The 18,501-nt window shown below is 42.2% G+C and overlaps 1 protein-coding gene across 3 annotated transcripts in view; it reads left to right on the forward strand.

Moving 5' to 3' along the window:
- The first annotated feature begins 27 nt into the window (after positions 1-27).
- Positions 28-18,501, forward strand: part of LOC124152353 (condensin complex subunit 1-like) — a 38,628-nt gene continuing 20,154 nt past the window's right edge. For 2 of the 3 annotated variants that reach the window (XM_048394111.1, XM_048394112.1), the window contains exons 1-16: positions 28-95; positions 391-520; positions 2,010-2,082; positions 3,650-3,708; positions 4,458-4,636; positions 5,561-5,706; positions 6,752-6,873; positions 9,559-9,682; positions 11,913-12,060; positions 12,527-12,649; positions 13,226-13,300; positions 13,568-13,702; positions 14,211-14,304; positions 16,363-16,507; positions 17,682-17,897; positions 18,343-18,407. In XM_048394111.1, the coding sequence (XP_048250068.1) occupies positions 406-520; positions 2,010-2,082; positions 3,650-3,708; positions 4,458-4,636; positions 5,561-5,706; positions 6,752-6,873; positions 9,559-9,682; positions 11,913-12,060; positions 12,527-12,649; positions 13,226-13,300; positions 13,568-13,702; positions 14,211-14,304; positions 16,363-16,507; positions 17,682-17,897; positions 18,343-18,407 (1,819 nt within the window). In that variant the 5' untranslated portion in view covers positions 28-95; positions 391-405. Of the gene's footprint in view, positions 119-390; positions 521-2,009; positions 2,083-3,649; positions 3,709-4,457; positions 4,637-5,560; positions 5,707-6,751; positions 6,874-9,558; positions 9,683-11,912; positions 12,061-12,526; positions 12,650-13,225; positions 13,301-13,567; positions 13,703-14,210; positions 14,305-16,362; positions 16,508-17,681; positions 17,898-18,342; positions 18,408-18,501 lie in introns of all 3 variants that reach the window. The other variant, XM_048394110.1, reaches the window with a different exon arrangement.

The following is an 18,501-nucleotide window of genomic DNA, read 5'->3' on the forward strand; positions in this document are numbered from 1 at the left end:
TTAATCTAAAACTCTCCGCATTTCCAGATTTAGGAACATCTGATTGGCCAACATCGTGCACTGACACTCTCAGGCGCACTTTTCAAACCCGGAAGGTACAAAGACGAGCAACATTATCGTAAATATTGAACTTTGGCTTCTCCCTGTGGGTTATAAATCGCATCGATGCAATTTTGAATTTAAGCTCGTAATGAAAAACATTTTTAGGATTTAGATTCATGCGATAATTGTTGATTTACCATGTGATAGACAAACTTGACAGTGGCCCTAAGATGTGATTTTCCATACATTTGAAGTTTTTTCCATACACATGATGCATGATCAACACTCTTACTCGTTTTTACCTGTTGATGTCAATGGCAGTAGATTGAGCATTACATAATGTTCCAGGCGACAAATTACAAGATGTTTGAATTCCAAATCCCCGTGTCTCGAGACGACTTGCTGACCAAAACAAGTGTCAACCAATACGCCGTGGAAGAGATCCTGACACACAGACTAGTTCAAGGAGCTCTTCAAGGTATGTGACGCTGGGACACCAAGCGGACAATGTGTTTTAACGAGCAATTTGAATGTTATGGTGCGATTATTATGAAAACAATTCCAGTATCGAGAAAAATGTCAGCCTCTCGATCTGTATCAACAACACTCATTACAGTTGACCCACTGTTGATGTTTGTGATAACTCAGTATTATCTCTACAAAGATGCATGTCAGCATGTCCATCTTTCTATCACTTAGGATTGCCCTGAAGCAAAAGGCAATGTAACACAACATCTTGACAGACACATTGTCAAGATAGATGAGCATAGTTTTAGTTCCCCTTATAGATCTGTAAGTCTTGTAGAAAACTGTGAAACAGCCCAAAGAAATCAGCATATTTGTTTTAAATAAATCAAAATAGCCCAAATAATTTCAGTTGACTTGCAGATGAATAAGCAAGAAAAAGTGAGAAAAAAACCCAATAGTATTACAACGCTGTTCATAATTTACCAGTATCACCTTTTCAGCTTGCCTACCGAAAAATCTTTACAATGTTTATACACTTATATTAACTGATCATATAACAAACATTCATATACTTTTCTGCACTGCACTTTCTCACTGATTAAAACTGATACATATATCGCTGTTGTTACTTATGACACATGACGCTTGGGAGGCATCACATGAAGAGAAAAAAAATTAAAAGTTACCTACAGCATTTTAAGCTGAATTATTGTTAAAATGTTTTAAAAGATAGTTTTAACAGTAACTTGATTGAGTCAGCTTGTTCGAACAGGGTAGCTGACAAGTGTTGATTTCTATATCTGGTCACAGGAACAATTTCAACATTGAAAGCTGTCCTCACATGCACAAATGTATAATGTAGCAGGTTTCAAGGGCTGGGACGGGTAACTCGGGTACCTAGGTCGGGTGGGTCCTGGGCAGTGAAACTTGGTTAGTTAAATGAAACATTGTATAATATTGTAACAATAAAAATATCAATCATGGTTACTCCCCTCAACACAGCTGTATTTTTTAAAAATACCCTGTGTATTATACACAGAAGAAAATGGTATTTATTGATGATCTGAATGTGAAGAATGTTGTCGTTGAATGTAATTGGACACCTGGGAAGTAAATTTGGTGTCATCCCAGCCCTAAAGGAATCCTATGATTGTTATTTCCAATACCAGATTCACCATTGTTGTCGTCTACAGTGCCGAAATTCACTGGGCAGAGTTGCCTCCCTTGGACTCATCAGAATCTTATGATTTTAGTTTTGAATCCCTGTTCGCCGCAGTTATGTTTCCAGGTTTGTCAGCACCAGACCCAAAGTGGTAGACATCTGAGACCTGCATCACTTCAGGCTTTCCTCCCACATTATACTGACAAGCTGAGATATAACTGGAATACTGTTCAAAGTGGCGTTAAACCCAACTCACTTTCTCACCCCCAATGACATGTATTATTATCCTCATCAGATATGTAATTTGTAAAACTTATTTTTTCTCTCCAAATTTCAGATTTCAAATATGCCACCCGATCCAACAGTTTTGCCGTTATTGATAATTTTGACTCACTCTTCAGCATCTTGTGGTTAGTATCCAGTTACTTACATGTTCAGCTTGAGAATTGTTACTTAGTATCAGTACAACATGTAGATGAATTTAGCTAGTCGTTCCAAGCTTGATTCTTGTAAAATATCTTTCTTTTCAGTAAACTCAGTTAATAAAAGTCCATACATTAACACCAAATCAACAGAACTCATGCCAAGGGACAAGTAGATTTCTTATTTTTGTCCATAACATTTTGTCAAAGTTTTGGGAAGGAAATGTACTTTTTCTGTTTGCTTTATGACTAATATTTGAACATGAGTTACAACTCAGATCCGGTGTATTCATATACTTATCAATCTCATTAAAATCAGATCTTAGTTCTCGCTACCGCTAAAAAAAGATCTGAGGACATCCCATTACGGGTCATGTCAGACCGACCTTGCGTGAACTTTGATCGACCAATGGAATGACTGATGAGAAGTTGACATTAACCAATCAGAGGCAGCTTACTCGTGCTTTACGGCACTAATTTCAAATTGGCGACTATGCTCGGAAACATATTTTGACAAATTCTCGATTAAAAATTTGAAACCTGAACAAAAGAACATTCTGGAATGGCTTATAGTTGGTCTAGATTGTATGGATTCAGTTGTTAACCCCATAACTATTGTTCGGAATACCCTGTGTAAAAAGTTTTCAAGGTTGCATGATTAGAAATCACATTCCGACTGTCACTTTCATGATCTGGTAAGCGACGCTCTGATTGGTTGGATGAAAGGTCGTTCTGACGTGACCCCTAATAGGATGTCCTCAGATCTTTGTTTAGCGGTAGCGAGAACTAAAGTACTCACGGAAATGAAAAAAAACTGTTTTTTCGTTCTCAGATTTTAAATAAATGCAGTTTATATACAAAATATATAAATATTCAAACAACTCAATTTGTACTAATTGGGCCTTGGCACAAATACAGCGTATCAAAGGTTTTGATGTCTTTTTACACGTAAAAGTGTGTAAAAATATGAACAAAACAGACTATTGTGAAACTGAGCATAACCAGGTGTTAGTAGATCAAGGTGAATGTCCATGACCTATGACACCTTGACGACAGGTGAAAACAGGTGCTTGAAACCCACGTGCATGTGATTTGTCAGTGGTTAGTGATTTGTGAGTGGCATTGTGGGATAGTGAATCATCGTCAAAATATCAAAAGGAACATATTCCCTTCTCAAACAAATACATGTCATTATTATTATGTACATAAACATAGCTGTTATTTTTATTGTTGTTTTGATAACTTTTTTCCAGGCTAATTTCCATAATGCCTATAGCCTGTTTCTGCCATGTCAATTTGGACTTAGTTTTATTTTTGAATGTTGAAAGTGCCTACAAATTACCTCCTGTAAAGTACATTTTGTATTGAGCACTGAGATAAAACTAGCAAATCCAGACTAGTTCTTTTCCAGTTGTTTTGTTATTTCGTATTTACATCTACGTAATGCTTTGTGTCGATTATTAAATCCAGCAAAACAGTTTTTTTCCATTTCCATGAGTACTTTAAGATCTAATTTTAATGAGATTGTATACTTATCAGCTGCTATGTTTCCCAGTCTACAGAGGGATCTTGATGCTGCAGTGAAAGAGGAGACATGGGATTGCTTGTTGAAAGGTGTGTATGTTTTGTCCACAGTTGTACAGTGGTAGAGAAATAAGGAGTGTCCTTGGGATCTGTGCTACAGTATTTGAATCTGAACCTGAATCTGTGAATTTAACAAAATGGTTTTGACAAGGATCCCTGACTTTCAAGCTAAGTGTCCAACACTTGTTATGATCCAGAGATTCATATGGATATAAATACTACTCATATGAAGTTACAGGACACCAGATCTTTCACGTGACTGCTGCTAATCTGTCATCGTTGGTGGGTGTTGCTACACACAGCCTTCCAATTGTGCATGTTCTTTAACTTGTTTTGAGTATTTTTATTTGTTAAATGACCAATCATTCCCAACGAAAATGAAGTGCAATGGTCCCATGTTATTCAGAAATGGGGGATCTTGTGTTGTATGTCAGAGGTCTAGGATGGTGATGAGCTATTTGATCTGGTTAGAATTAGATCAGTCTAGTTTTCAGATGTGTGGGTTTCATTGAATAATTGATGCCTAAGCATTTCATATGTTCATCACTTGTTTTCATAAAAGTATTTGAACCTGTACCACAACATCACATTGAAACCCCCGCCTTCACTGATACCAAAGACACGTATTGGGACATAGTGACACTTATTAATATGTCATCATGCCTGTCTGGTTGAAAAAATCAGTACCCAGTTTCATCATGTGTTCATATACCTGGGTCACATTTCTTGAAACAGATAGTGTTAATGGAGACATTTACCAAAACCATGCTATTTTGAAGCTGCCCGGGGCGTAGCCAGTCAAGTGTCCAGTGTGGTGGAGGAGACTGGTATTGACCCAGACACCCGCGCCCACAACCTGAACCTGGTCAAGATGACCGTATACCTCCTGTGTCAGTTCATCGAGATGTTTGAGACGGACTTCCACAAAGCTAATGCTGTACAGATCAGCATCTCCAAGGTAAACAGTTTGGGAATTGTTGTGATACCAGTCAGCGATAGAAATTGGCGCTGGTCCATCAGTCCTTGCCAAACGGCCTAATAGTTAAGGTAGCATAAGGACTAGTAGAAATTTTCCATTTTTCAGGGTTTTGCTATATGTGGTCACTATAAGGACAAGTGGACAAAAACTGTTAGTTTCTGGTGCTGCTGGTGTTACCATGGTTACAGCACTATACAAATAATTACTCAAGGCCTGACCTCTGAGGAATAATGACCTTGTCAAGAGTATTCAGATGTATTTTATCCCAAAATTCATTAAAAAAATGCTGACCTGACCCCTTTGGTGGTGTTACCAGACCTCAATGTTTTGGCATAATGACCCTGCCAAGAGTATACAATTGGTTTGTTACACTTCCGTTCAGTGCTTATTTTTCACCATTTTGAAAGAAAAACTGTGTATTGCCACTCACAGATGCCATGTTGTTTCTATCAAATAAGACCGTCTCCATGGTTTAGTGGTAGAGCGTCTGCCTGGAGAGCGGAAGGTCTGGGGTTAGATTCCCGGTTGCGCCCTGCCAAAAGATGGTACCTGTCGGCATTAAGGGGCTAAAACAAGGACTCGCACGCACACTATATAAGTGCAATAATCTTGGACGCGACGTTAAACCCAATTTCACCACCATACCAATCAGACAAAGTGAATATTGATCATGTGACAGGTCAACAGTAATCATGTGATGAGTCAATGTTCGAGTTGTCAGTCACATGATCTGATCAAACCATTTTGTGTCAGTTTTGTATTGAGACAGCATTGAAATACATTGTTTCATTACATGATATGGATTAACCAATGAAATTCTAAGATTCTTCAAAGAGGTATAACAATGTGATGTTTTCTATCCACATTAATCATGTTCAAAGAATGGGTTAATTTTCTCCCCAGGGTCGAAAATCCCAGAAGAAGCGTGTGGATGCAGGTATTGACTGGGAGAGGGAGCGAGAGATGGGGGTGCATGCCCTGCTGCAGATAATACAGCTCAACCTTCCCAAGCTCTGGGACCCACCCATCCCTGAGGAGGAGTTTGTCAGGTCAGCCATCTTGTGTTATGAATCAATGTCAAGTAGTACAACAATAATCATGTTGTATGCCGCTTTAACATTTTCTGTAATGTTAGGTGATGACTTGTTTGCAGGACAAAACTAGCCAAAAGACACATCCCTCATTAAATATCTGTACAAACAAGCTGTGTTCACTGGTATAAGATGACCTGTGAAGATCCTGGTTAGAATCTATCTTTTGCAACTCATGCTTGTCGTAAGAGGCGACTAGTGGTATCGGGTAGTCAGACTAGGTTGATGCATGTCATGGTATCCCAATTGTGTAAAAAAAGATGCTCATGATGTCAATCACTGACCATTGGTGAATGTTGTCACAATTATAGTGGACCTCTTTTGGAGTAAGCGTCAGGTGAACTTTCTAATCAGCGTTGTGGTATAGGTGAGTGAAGCCTCTTGCAAATGCCAAATGCAACAACATAAAAACCCACTGTTATTTTGTGGATGCTTTATCATTATACATCCTGTTGTCTATGAGCACCATGCTGTCTACATCCCAAAGGGTGTACTGCCCCGGGAATGTTTGTCTTCTGTGGCAGTTTTCCTTTACTCAGGACAAAACATCCTATTGAGCTGTTCACACCTTCTCTGTGGTCTAGTGGTAGAGCGACTGCCCAGAGAGGGGAAGGTCGGGGGTCATATCCCTGGCCATCTCATACCAAAATGCATTGAATGATGGACATCATGGTACTTGTTTTTACCATGCCTGGCACACAGCTCGGAGTCAGTATTCTGTGTCTGAGTGGGGTATTCATGTTAAACTGCAGCATGGTATCTCAGTGGGCAAGCACTATAAAAGCGGCATTAATCCAGACTGATATGTACAGGCGGCCACACAAATGTGCATGCACAGGCTATAAAAGTGCAATAATCTTGAAGACGATTTCACTTCACCACTGATTCAACTGTTCAATATATACAAGGTGGTAAAGAAATGAAGGCAAATCTTCTATGGAGAGAGTTTTATGACAATGTAGAGAGTTAAGAAGACATTCAACATTTTCTCTTCTCTCCACAGCCTAGTGAGTAATACCTGCTACAAATTGCTGGAGAATCCTGGAATATCCAAGGCGAAGGACACAAGGGAGACAATTTCTCACATTCTTGGCTGCCTGGTGAAGAGGTACAACCATGGCCTTGGTATGTATGTTGACTGTTGTGGATCATTGTCTGTCCTTCAATACCTGGGACTGTCTATTTTTGAGCCCTGTGGACTCTCAGCACTCAATTTTTGGGGTCCAAGGCAAGAACATGGGGTCCCAGGGCTGGTGATATGTGACATGAGATGCTATATAATATGTGCCTGTGTGTGTGTGCTTGTGCATGCAGAACATTCACTAGTTTCCCTCTCATTGGAATCTCTTCACTTTACATAATATGAGCAGCTACACCACAAACGGCAGTATGTATTTACTAACGGGTGATGGAGGAGTGTAGTGTATGCAAAGCTTATTGGTGAACCTGTATTCCATGTAAGCTTCAATTGCCCTAAAAGTGACCCGGTATTTGCCCTAAAAGTGACCCGGTATTTGCCCTAAAAGTGACCCAGTATTGCCCTATATGTGACCCAGTATTGCCCTAAATGTGACCCAGTATTTGCCCTAAAAGTGACCCAGTATTTGCCCTAAAAGTGACCCAGTATTGCCCTAAATGTGACCCAGTATTTGCCCTAAATGTGACCCAGGATCTGCCCTAAATGTGACCCAGTATTTGCCCTAAACGTGACCCAGTATTTGCCCTAAATGTGACCCAGTATTGCCCTAAAGTGACCCAGTATTGCCCTAAAAGTGACCCAGTATTTGTCCTAAAAGTGACCCAGTATTGCCCTGAAGGAGACTAAGTATTGCCCTGAAGGAGACTAAGTATTGCCCTGAAGGAGACCCAGTATTGCTCTAAAGGAGATTCAGTATTTCTCTAAAGGTGACTCAGTATTGCCTTAAAGGAGACCCAGTATTGCCCTAAAAGAGATTCAGTATTGCCCTGAAGGAGACTCAGTGTTGCCCCGAAGGAGACTCAGTATGTCCCTAAAAGAGACTCAGTATTGCCCTGAAGGATACTCAGTATGCCCCTAAAAGAGACTCAGTATTGCCCTAAAGGAGCCTCAGTATTGCCCTGAAGGAGACCCAGTATTGCCCTGAAGGAGACTCAGTATTGCCTTGAAGGCGACTCAGTATTGCCCTGAAGGAGACCCAGTATTGCTCTAAAGGAGATTCAGTATTTCTCTAAAGGAGACTCAGTATTCCCTTAAGGAGACCCAGTATTGCCCTAAAAGAGATTCAGTATTGCCCTGAAGGAGACTTAGTATTGCCCCGAAGGAGACTCAATATGTCCCTAAAAGAGACTCAGTATTGCCCTGAAGGATACTCAGTATGCCCCTAAAAGAGACTCAGTATTGCCCTAAAGGAGACCCAGTATTGCCCTGAAGGATACTCAGTATGCCCCTAAAAGAGACTCAGTATTGCCCTAAAGGAGACCCAGTATTGCCCTGAAGGAGCCTCAGTATTGCCCTGAAGGAGACCCAGTATTGCCCTGAAGTAGACTCAGTATTGCCCTGAAGGAGACCCAGTATTGCTCTAAAGGAGATTCAGTATTTCTCTAAAGGAGACTCAGTATTCCCTTAAGGAGACCCAGTATTGCCCTAAAAGAGATTCAGTATTGCCCTGAAGGAGACTTAGTATTGCCCCGAAGGAGACTCAGTATGTCCCTAAAAGAGACTCAGTATGCCCTGAAGGATACTCAGTATGCCCCTAAAAGAGACTCAGTATTGCCCTAAAGGAGACCCAGTTTTGCCCTGAAGGAGCCTCAGTATTTCCCTGAAGGAGACCCAGTATTGCCCTGAAGGAGACTCAGTATTGCCCTGAAGGAGACCCAGTATTGCCCTGAAGGTGACTCAGTATTGCCCTGAAGGAGACCCAGTATTGCCCTAAAGGAGACCCAGTATTGTTCTAAAGGAGATTCAATATTTCCCTAAAGGGAACTCAGTATTGCCCTGAAGGAGACCCAGTATTGCCCTGAAGGAGACCCAGTATTGCCCTAAAGGAGACCCAGTATTGCTCTAAAGGAGACCCAGTATTTCCCTAAAGGAAACTCAGTATTGCCCTAAGGGAGACCCAGTATTGCCCTAAAGGAGACTCAGTATCGCCTTAAAGGAGACCCAGTATTGCCCTAAAGGAAATTCAGTATTGCCTTAAAGGAGACTTAGTATTGCCCTAAAGGAGACCCAGTATTGCCCTGAAGGAGACCCAGTATTGCCCTAAAGGAGAACCAGTATTGCTCAAAAGGAGACCCAGTATTTCCCTAAAGGAAACTCAGTATTGCCCTAAAGGAGACCCAGTATTGCCCTAAAGGAGACTCAGTATCGCCTTAAAGGAGACCCAGTATTGCCCTAAAGGAAATTCAGTATTGCCTTAAAGGAGACTTAGTATTGCCCTAAAGGAGACCCAGTATTGCCCTGAAGGAGACTCAGTATTGCCCTAAAAGAGACTCAGTATTGCTCTGAAGGAAACTCAGTATGTCCCTAATAGTGGCAAGTAATCCAGATAAGTGACCCTCTATTGCCCTGAATGTGGGCAAGTAATATCTTCAAGCATCCCAGTCTTACAGTTACATTTTAAGTGACCCAGTAAAGCCTTAAAAGTGAACAAATCATCCCTATAATTGCCCTAAAAATGACCCAGTATTGCCCTTAAAGTGGGCAAGTACTACCTATGAAGAACCCAGTATTGCCCTAAAGTTCCTAATATTCACAATTAGTGATCCTGTATTTTCTATGAGTGACCCTGTAATATTGCCTGCATGTGAACCAGGACTGCTGCTGTGTTGTAGGAGCCAGCCTGAAGGTGATCCAGTTGCTCCAGCATTTCGAACACCTGGTGTCGCCGATGTCTCTCACGGTGGAGCTGTTTGTCAACCATTACGGGGCCAAGAGTGTTGTGTCCGAGATTATGAGGTAAACATTTCTCACCTTTCTCACCCACATTGGTTTGAACTTTTATACACACCATATTCTTTTCTGCCATATTTAACCCACACACTATCTGCTAGAGTTGCAGATGCCACTATCATCTGTACAAAGACATTGGTTCGAAATGAAATGCTGAAATAGTCAGTGCATGGCAACTGTAAAGACAAATTCCTTTTTTTTTTGATACCACAGTAAAAAAAACTTGCAGATGAAGCCAAATAGAAAAAGGTGTTTTATTGATGGGTTTGCAACAATCATCAACAGCAACATCTTGTATTTAATCTTTTGTTACTAATTCTATCTACATCTTTGGCAATTGGGGAATCGTTTAACCATTTGCTTCCCGTATTATCTGTCTGACAGAAGACGTTTCCGTCTTGGCCACTCGGCCCATTATGAAGAGTCAACCTACGGGTTCCGATGTATGGAAAGTTCTGTCAGTGATTTTTTATCCAACCGAACGTGTATTTTCTTCACAGTCGGCCGCGAATCCTCTTGCTTCACGAAGCCTTCCGTAGACCCTATCTTTTCTTTGTCGCCCTCGTCTTCTGTTGATGATAATGTCAAACTTTTGCTGCCAGAGGGCATCCCTAAGACCGTGGTTTCGCCAGAACTCTTGATTGGACCCTCTTCAGTCGCCTCTACCCCCGTCTACTCCTCGACGTTCCAGATCCCCTAATCATCGTTCTCCCTGAGAGGCGTTGTCACGGGATTGCTGCTCAGACTCGTTGGACACTTTTCTCAATCAAGACTTGTGCATAGGTCTCGTTCTCTGGAGTGCTCTCATGAGGATCAACGATCCCCGGATAAGAGTCAGCTTGCGATTCTCAGCTTTCCCCGGATAAACTTTCCTCCACAGCTCAATCACAGACCTCGAATTGATGATCGTCCCAGAATCGACAATCCTAAGATTGGGATCAGTGATCTAGGGCATCGCCAAAAATCAACTTCCCGACAACTTGATCGGTTATTTACTATCCCGCCTTTGACATCTATCTTGAATCCTGAGGATCATGAAAACGTATGTTTGTGTCCTGTATAAGCATTTAGGATCTGTGACTCTGTGACTGATGTCCAAGGTATGCAATAATAAGGGCCATTGGTTCTCGGACAACAAGTCTCCCGGACACATTTGCACAGATAGGGTGAGATGTGTACCCGGTGTGGTTCTATGTAATAAACCTTGACATGATTCTTTGAGTTTAGTATTATTATTCAGGTTTTCCCAGACTGAATATCTGTTTGGAGGAAGCATTCACTCGTCTGTAGAGACTTCGGAAGTCACCGTCCCAATTCTCTATTCCCCTCACCTCTGCTTTGGGTGTGTGTTGTTGGCTATTTGCCCGACGATCCTTTTTTGTGGATATAGTCCATCATTCCTCTTCTTGTCTTAACCTATCAATCCATCTATCGTCCATGATACACCTGTCTTGTAGATTTGATTGGTTGATTATAAGTCGTACATTGTAATATGGACAGTAGTGGGTGACCTTGCCAAGGTGAACACTACCAAGCTGACTGTCGTCTGGCTTTACAATTATGCTTCTTTACACATGAACATCTTCGACATATTGTGCCAAACTTCATGTGTTTCTTGTGTTCACATATCAGGGTCACAACACTCTTTTTGTTTGGAGTTTTTCTTCCCTTTCCAAGAGCTTTGTCTTATGACACGAGACTGTAACTTCATATGGTTCTGTATCACTTCTTAGCTCCAGCTTCCTCATGTATATCCTACTGTTGTTGCCTTAATAGGCTTGGGTTTTGCACCCCACTTTCTAACTGGGGGATAAATGCATAGTGTGAGATAGGATAATTTTAAGAATTTGAAAATTGAGCCACATGCCCACCTGTCCATCCCCCGCATCACAATTCCTCTGGCCAATGAAGCTCCAAAAGAGAGAATGAGTTGGCTGTGGAGATCATGTGTTTAGCGTATGTAGGTCGACCGGCATGAAAAGTGTGAGTGACCCAGATTTTTGGTAGGTGACGATTGTGAGGCTAGGTTTGTTCTGGTGAACTGTTTTTTAGAAGCTGAAAACCTTTGTTTCCAATTAGGTTCGAAAGAAGAATGAAAAATGCATAGTGTGAGCAAGGATGAATATAGAAATATACAATTTATTGTAAAATTTACAATTATTCAGTGTGTAGGTTTTGTTTTATTTCTTCAGTCATTAATATGAAATCACTTAAAATTTTATTTGTGTTATTTCAGAGAAATCGGCCGCATTGATTCCCAGGACCTGAGTCGTGATACGTCTGGGACGAGGGCATACTCACTGTTCCTGGTGGAGCTGGCGGAGCGGGTGCCGGCAGTGATGCTGCCCAACATTAGCGTCCTGCTGTGTCACCTGGATGGAGATGTATGGGCAGATGCTTCACATGCTTAATGTGCTGGTTCTTAATGCGGGGATACAATTGCTCCTCAGCAACCTATACTGGTCGTAAGAGGTGACTTAATGGACCGGATGGTAAAACTTGGTGACTTGGTGGATTGTACCTCGAGAGCGTGGTTCGTTGCCCACAATATTCATCACTGGGTTGTCTGGGCCAGACTTGATAATTTACATGCCATTGTCATTATAGCTGGAATATTGCTGCATGCCATGTTAAACAGCAAACAAAGAAACTTAAATATTTCAAGCAATGTTTGCATATATCTTACATTCATGTGCACATAGGTCTCCACTCCACTCCACTCCACTCCACTCCACTCCACTCCACTCCACTCCACTCCACTCCACTCCACTTGATGTGGTTGGGGACAATAATCATGTACCTATATTATCCAAAATTGTCCTTGTGATATTAGTTTTATGTAACTTGCAGTCATACTCAATGCGGAATGGTGTGTTGGGTGTGCTTGGTGAGATCCTGCAGCGTGTGTTGTCTAAGGATGGCCTGGACGATAACATGAAGAATGCCAGAGGCGGATTCTTTGATAAACTAGAGGTAAGAACTGAACAGAAACTGAAATTGTCCCCAGGCTAATTATCATTAAACCTGACGAAGATGGGGATCAGAGGACCATGATATATGACCCAGTTAACAGCTGTGTTCTGCTGTCTGTTGGGTTGAAAAACGAGATGAAGTGGTATTCAACGCACAGAAATCTCCTGGACTCTCTCACATGAATATTTTTGTTGATACGTATCTTGTCCTCCATCCAAAATTTGAAAAGCATGCCTTTTGACTTGGCAAAATGGACACCACCTTAATTAAATATAAACTTTGGTATTGGTGTTATTTTTCCACATTCTGCTAACAAGGCGAGTTCAGTTTTCACAGAAGCATGTGATGTCTCCAATTGTGTGGGCACCATCACATTTGACGGTCATAGCACAGCAGAGTGACGTCATCTATGTCTCACAACTGTGAGAGTTCTTGTGGAGAGAGACTGACTATCAATGTCTAAAAACATTATGCTTCAAGCTGATCTGTCATGACATGATGCAAATACTATTCAAAGTAACATTAAACTATGACCGGCTCACTAAATAACATCTGCCTTTTCATCTTTCTATTCAGGAACATATTCATGATGTTCATGCATTCGTCAGAAGTAAAGTTCTACAGATCTGGTTGACAATTGTCAATGAAAAGGTGAGAGTTCCATCTATTCTACTTGACATTATTAGCTATGCATCATGCTGTTTGCTTCTCAAGTCAACTGAATTTGAGTTTTATGGAGAGGCTTTGGGATTTGTCAAGTGGTTTAAAAATTTGTCCATGAATAACCTGGTTCACTTTCCTACAGGGGAGATAAGAAACGTTGGGCTTAAAGTCGCTCACTCACTGCTAAAACATTTTATTGTCAGATACACTGGTTGTCATTAAGAAGTAACTTTTCTTCTTTACCTTGATGCCTAGTGTTTACCACTGCCACGCCAAGAGCACCTGGTTGCCAAGGTGATCGGTCGCCTCCAAGACAAGTCCAGCCAGGTTCGCAAGTACGCCATCCAGTTGATGACAGCCTTACTCAAATGTAACCCCTTTGCTGCCAAGGTGAGTACAGACTGGTGTGTTGGGAATACTGGTACTGTATCAGGAGAGTTTAATTTTAGTAATGGAAGCAAGGGATGTTTAGATATATATGGTAGATAAAGACTACTAACAGTTCAGGGATTTATTAAGGATTGGCAGGCAAATTGGTAAAAGTGATTTTTTTGTTCAAAATTGGAACTTTTTATCGTTTACCTTAATTCAGATGTATTTTAACACCACATGTGTTGAAACATAATCAGGCACCGATTTGAATTTCCCCTTAAAACAAGAAATCCAAGACCAGTGTACTCAAAAAGAAAAGGGTGACCAGAACCCTGAGTTGGTTCACTTGTTATGCCCAATAACCAGATTTTCAAATGAGTTTTCTTGGGTACAGTGTGTGAAACTCATCCATGTTGTCCTCTCGTATTATTGCCCCAATTTTGCTAAAATTCATTCAAACACGAACAGTCCATGTGATGTTTGTTCGGACCACATGATCCCCTTACAACTCGCACTGATGTTGCAGCTGCCTATAGAGAAGTTGGAGTTGAACCATCAGAAGGAGGTAGAGAAGTTGGTGGAGATGAAGCCTGCAGAGCAGCAGGCGCCACCCATCCCCGGTACGTATCCTCCTTCCTCACAGCAAGGCTTTACCAGGTAGTTAGTTGGGATTCCAGACTAAATGCCCTTGGCAGTTAGCTTTACCAGGTAGTTAGTTGGGATTCCAGACTAAATGCCCTTGGCAGTTAGCTTTACCAGGTAGTTGGTTGAGATTCCAGACTAAATGCCCTTGGCAGTTAGCTTTACCAGGTAGTTAGTGGAGATTCTAGACTAAATGCCCTTGGCAGTAAGCTTTACCAGATAGTTAGTGGAGATTCTAGACTAAATGCCCTTGGCAGTTTGCTTTACCAGGTAGATAGTGGAGATTCCAGACTAAATGCCCTTGGCAGTTTGCTTTACCAGGTAGTTAGTGGAGATTCCAGACTAAATGCCCTTGGCAGTTAGCTTTACCAGGTAGTCAGTGGAGATTCCAGACTAAATGCCCTTGGCAGTTAGCTTTACCAGGTAGTTGGTTGAGATTCCAGACTAAATGCCCTTGGCAGTTAGCTTTACCAGGTAGTTAGTTGAGATTCTAGACTAAATGCCCTTGGCAGTTAGCTTTACCAGGTAGATAGTGGAGATTCCAGACTAAATGCCCTTGGCAGTTTGCTTTACCAGGTAGTTAGTGGAGATTCCAGACTAAATGCCCTTGGCAGTTAGCTTTACCAGGTAGATAGTGGAGATTCCAGACTAAATGCCCTTGGCAGTTTGCTTTACCAGGTAGTTAGTGGAGATTCCAGACTAAATGCCCTTGGCAGTTAGCTTTACCAGGTAGTTGGTTGGGATTCCAGATTAAATGCCCTTGGCAGTTAGCTTTACCAGGTAGTTAGTGGAGATTCCAGACTAAATGCCCTGCGCAGGTAGCTTTACCAGGTAGATAGTGGAGATTCCAGACTAAATGCCCTTGGCAGTTTGCTTTACCAGGTAGTTAGTGGAGATTCCAGAATAAATGCCCTTGGCAGTTAGCTTAACCAGGTAGTCAGTTGGGATTTCAGACTAAATACCCTTGGTAGTTAGCTTTACCAGGTAGTCAGTTGGGATTCCAGACTAAATGCCCTTGGCAGTTAGCTTTACCAGGTAGTTAGTGGAGATTCTAGACTAAATGCCCTTGGCAGTTAGCTTTACCAGGTAGATAGTGGAGATTCCAGACTAAATGCCCTTGGCAGTTTGCTTTACCAGGTAGTTAGCATGGTTAGTGGAGATTCCAGACTAAATGCCCTTGGCAGTTAGCTTTACCAGGTAGTCAGTTGGGATTCCAGACTAAATGCCCTTGGCAGTTAGCTTTACCAGGTAGTTGGTTGGGATTCCAGACTAAATGCCCTTGGCAGTTAGCTTTACCAGGTAGTTAGTGGAGATTCTAGACTAAATACCCTTGGCAGTTAGCTTTACCAGGTAGTCAGTTGGGATTCCAGACTAAATACCCTTGGCAGTTAGCTTTACCAGGTAGTTAGTGGAGATTCTAGACTAAATACCCTTGGCAGTTAGCTTTACCAGGTAGTTGATTGAGATTCCAGACCAAATGCCCTTGGCAGTTAGCTTTACCAGGTAGTTAGTGGAGATTCCAGACTAAATGCCCTTGGCAGGGACATTGGGAAAATGCTCCTTTGAGGGGTAGTCAGATCTTCACTCAGAACCCAACAATATGAAATACAAAATTCATATCATAATGTAGTAACTTCCAAAGAAGGGAACTGTGAAGTTTTGTTCAAGAAAGCACAATAAGACCAGTGGTGTTAAAGGATATAATTTCTGAAATGCGTGCACATGAGGGTATCCTCGTTTGTGATGTGAAGGAAAGTGGAGAGCTCCTTCCCATAGCGTGACACCTTTGTTGACTAGAGGCAGCGATAGTATAGAGAGCTCTGTGTATGGGCTATCGCTTGGAAAAGAGAGGGATCAAGGATAGATAGCTCTGATTGGTAGCATGGCAGCAGACTCCCAGGATGTAGAAGGCTCTATGTTATATGATCAAAGACAAGAAGGAAATTGCAATATGTTGTGTCAGGATAAGTATACTAACATCATGAATATCCAGTTCATGTAATTTTAATGAAATTATGTTGTGTGTGTTGTTACAGACGACGTGCTGCAAGGCTTTGAAAGGGAGTGGCTGGCCGTTGAGCAGAAGCTGCTTGCCGCCCTGGATGAGGACAACAGCCAAGAGGACACGCAGGACGAGTACAGCCAGGAGGACATTAGTCAGGAGGACATCACTATCGCCAGGTGAGGGAAATACAAGGTTATGCAAGTATATAAATCATAAAGTGTCATGTGTCTTGTGCAGGAGCTGGTATGTAGTGGGGATTGATATGAAACATGGTTTGTATTGGCTGTAGATGGTTGGTGGCAGACAGTGGTTTGCTGTAATGGAGATATGCCTGGAAAGGTGAAAGGATGTACGGGTTGTGGTTGCATGGCAGTCTGGACTTTATATCCCCGCTATGATAGTACTATACTCTTGTGCTGAGGCTGTGAACACCACATTAAACACTGCATATGTCTTACAAAGTGGAGATATTTATGGTGAACAATGTATTTATTTACATCTTCCCCAAAGTAGTTGTTAACCTTTAAGTTCTTAACCCTAAATTATCTCCACTTTGCCCTCTGCAGCTTCAAAGTAATGCCAGTCAAACAATGCATATGTTTTGTAATCCAGTTAGCACGTAAATGACCATGCCCTTCCCAACCCCACCCTTCCCCAAGATACACATCACCCCATCCCCAAGCCCCACCTTCCTGAAGATACACACCCACCCATCCCCAAGCCCCACCTTCCTGAAGATACACACCCACCCATCCCCAAGCCCCACCTTCCAGAAGATACACACCCACCCCATTCCCAAGTCCAACCTTCCCCCAAGATACACACCCACCCATCCCCAAGCCCCGCCTTCCTGAAGATACACACCCACCCCATTCCCAAGCCCCACCTTCCCCCAAGATACACACCCACCCCATTCCCAAGCCCCACCTTCCCCCAAAATACACACCCACCACATCCCTATCCCATTACCACTCATCACAAGTTCTCCACTCCCCTCTCCTCTCTCCTTCTTCCCATACCCCACCCTTCCCTAAGACACACACCCAATCCCTCTTCCACTCCCCTCGGCCTCCTCCCGATCCTGAGACCACCTCTGTCCCTCCTTTTTCACAGGCATTCTGAGCCTCATCCTTTCCCAAGAGCACCTCTACCCCTCCCTCTTCCACTGCCTCTCTTTCCCAGCTATCCGAACAATCCCAAAGACTACTCCCACTTCCACCCAGCCAATCACAGCCAAGTCCACCCAAACCCTCCCCACCCCACTCCAAAGGCTGAATCCTTTTGTGGGGTAAAGAAAGAAATCAGACTGAATCATGTACCAATTTCCACTCACAACATCCCTGTGTTCAGTCAGTTGACCAGGATCTACCACCTGCTCCTGGAGGGTCGATACCTGTCTGCTGTGAAGGTTCTGTCAGCCACACAGCAGCAGTGGCCAGACCTGGCACCGAGGGGAGACAGACAGGAGGGGGGGCACACCACACAGAATGGCGAGGATGGACAGACGAGTCAGAGCGAAGAGAATGAACAGAAAGAAGAGGACAATGGACAGAAAGAGGGTCACAGGTAAGGGAGACAACTCAGTGAAGAAAGATATATGTCATGGGATACAGTTGCAAGTAGTCGCAAAGGAAAACATATTCTGAGAAATTATAAAAGATGAGTACTGGTAAATCAATTTTTCATATGATGGACAATGTTATACATGTGCTAAATTTGGTATCATGATTGGATAAATATGCAAATGAGGTCCCCATGCAGGAACTACTTTTTATCTCTATTCATCAGTTCAAAGAGTGCTTGCTCCAAAATCTATTGACTGTTTTGTTGTTTATTTTAATGTGTGGGTGATTATGTAGAAATACATGGCTGAAAATCATATGGCACTCTATAATACGTGGGATGGTTCACTCAAACACTATATCTGTACACGGTTTCTAAAGTTACATAATTGAATAAGTACTCTATTTCTGTGGTGTTGTTGATGTGGAATTGTATTGCTGTGTTTCAGTGCCGACAAGCCGGAGGCAGATCCTGTGTCGGAGACAGTCACACAGCTGAAGGAGATCTTCCTAGGTGAGAGATATACCACTGCTGGACAGAGGGCAGAATGTTTGTCGTTTGGTTTGTTTGTAGGTATTGATTCAGTGTTTGAAATTTAAGATGGAGG

Source organism: Haliotis rufescens, unplaced genomic scaffold (genome assembly GCF_023055435.1).
Source record: "Haliotis rufescens isolate VD_foot unplaced genomic scaffold, xgHalRufe1.0.p SCAF_13, whole genome shotgun sequence".
NCBI lineage: Eukaryota > Metazoa > Mollusca > Gastropoda > Lepetellida > Haliotidae > Haliotis > Haliotis rufescens.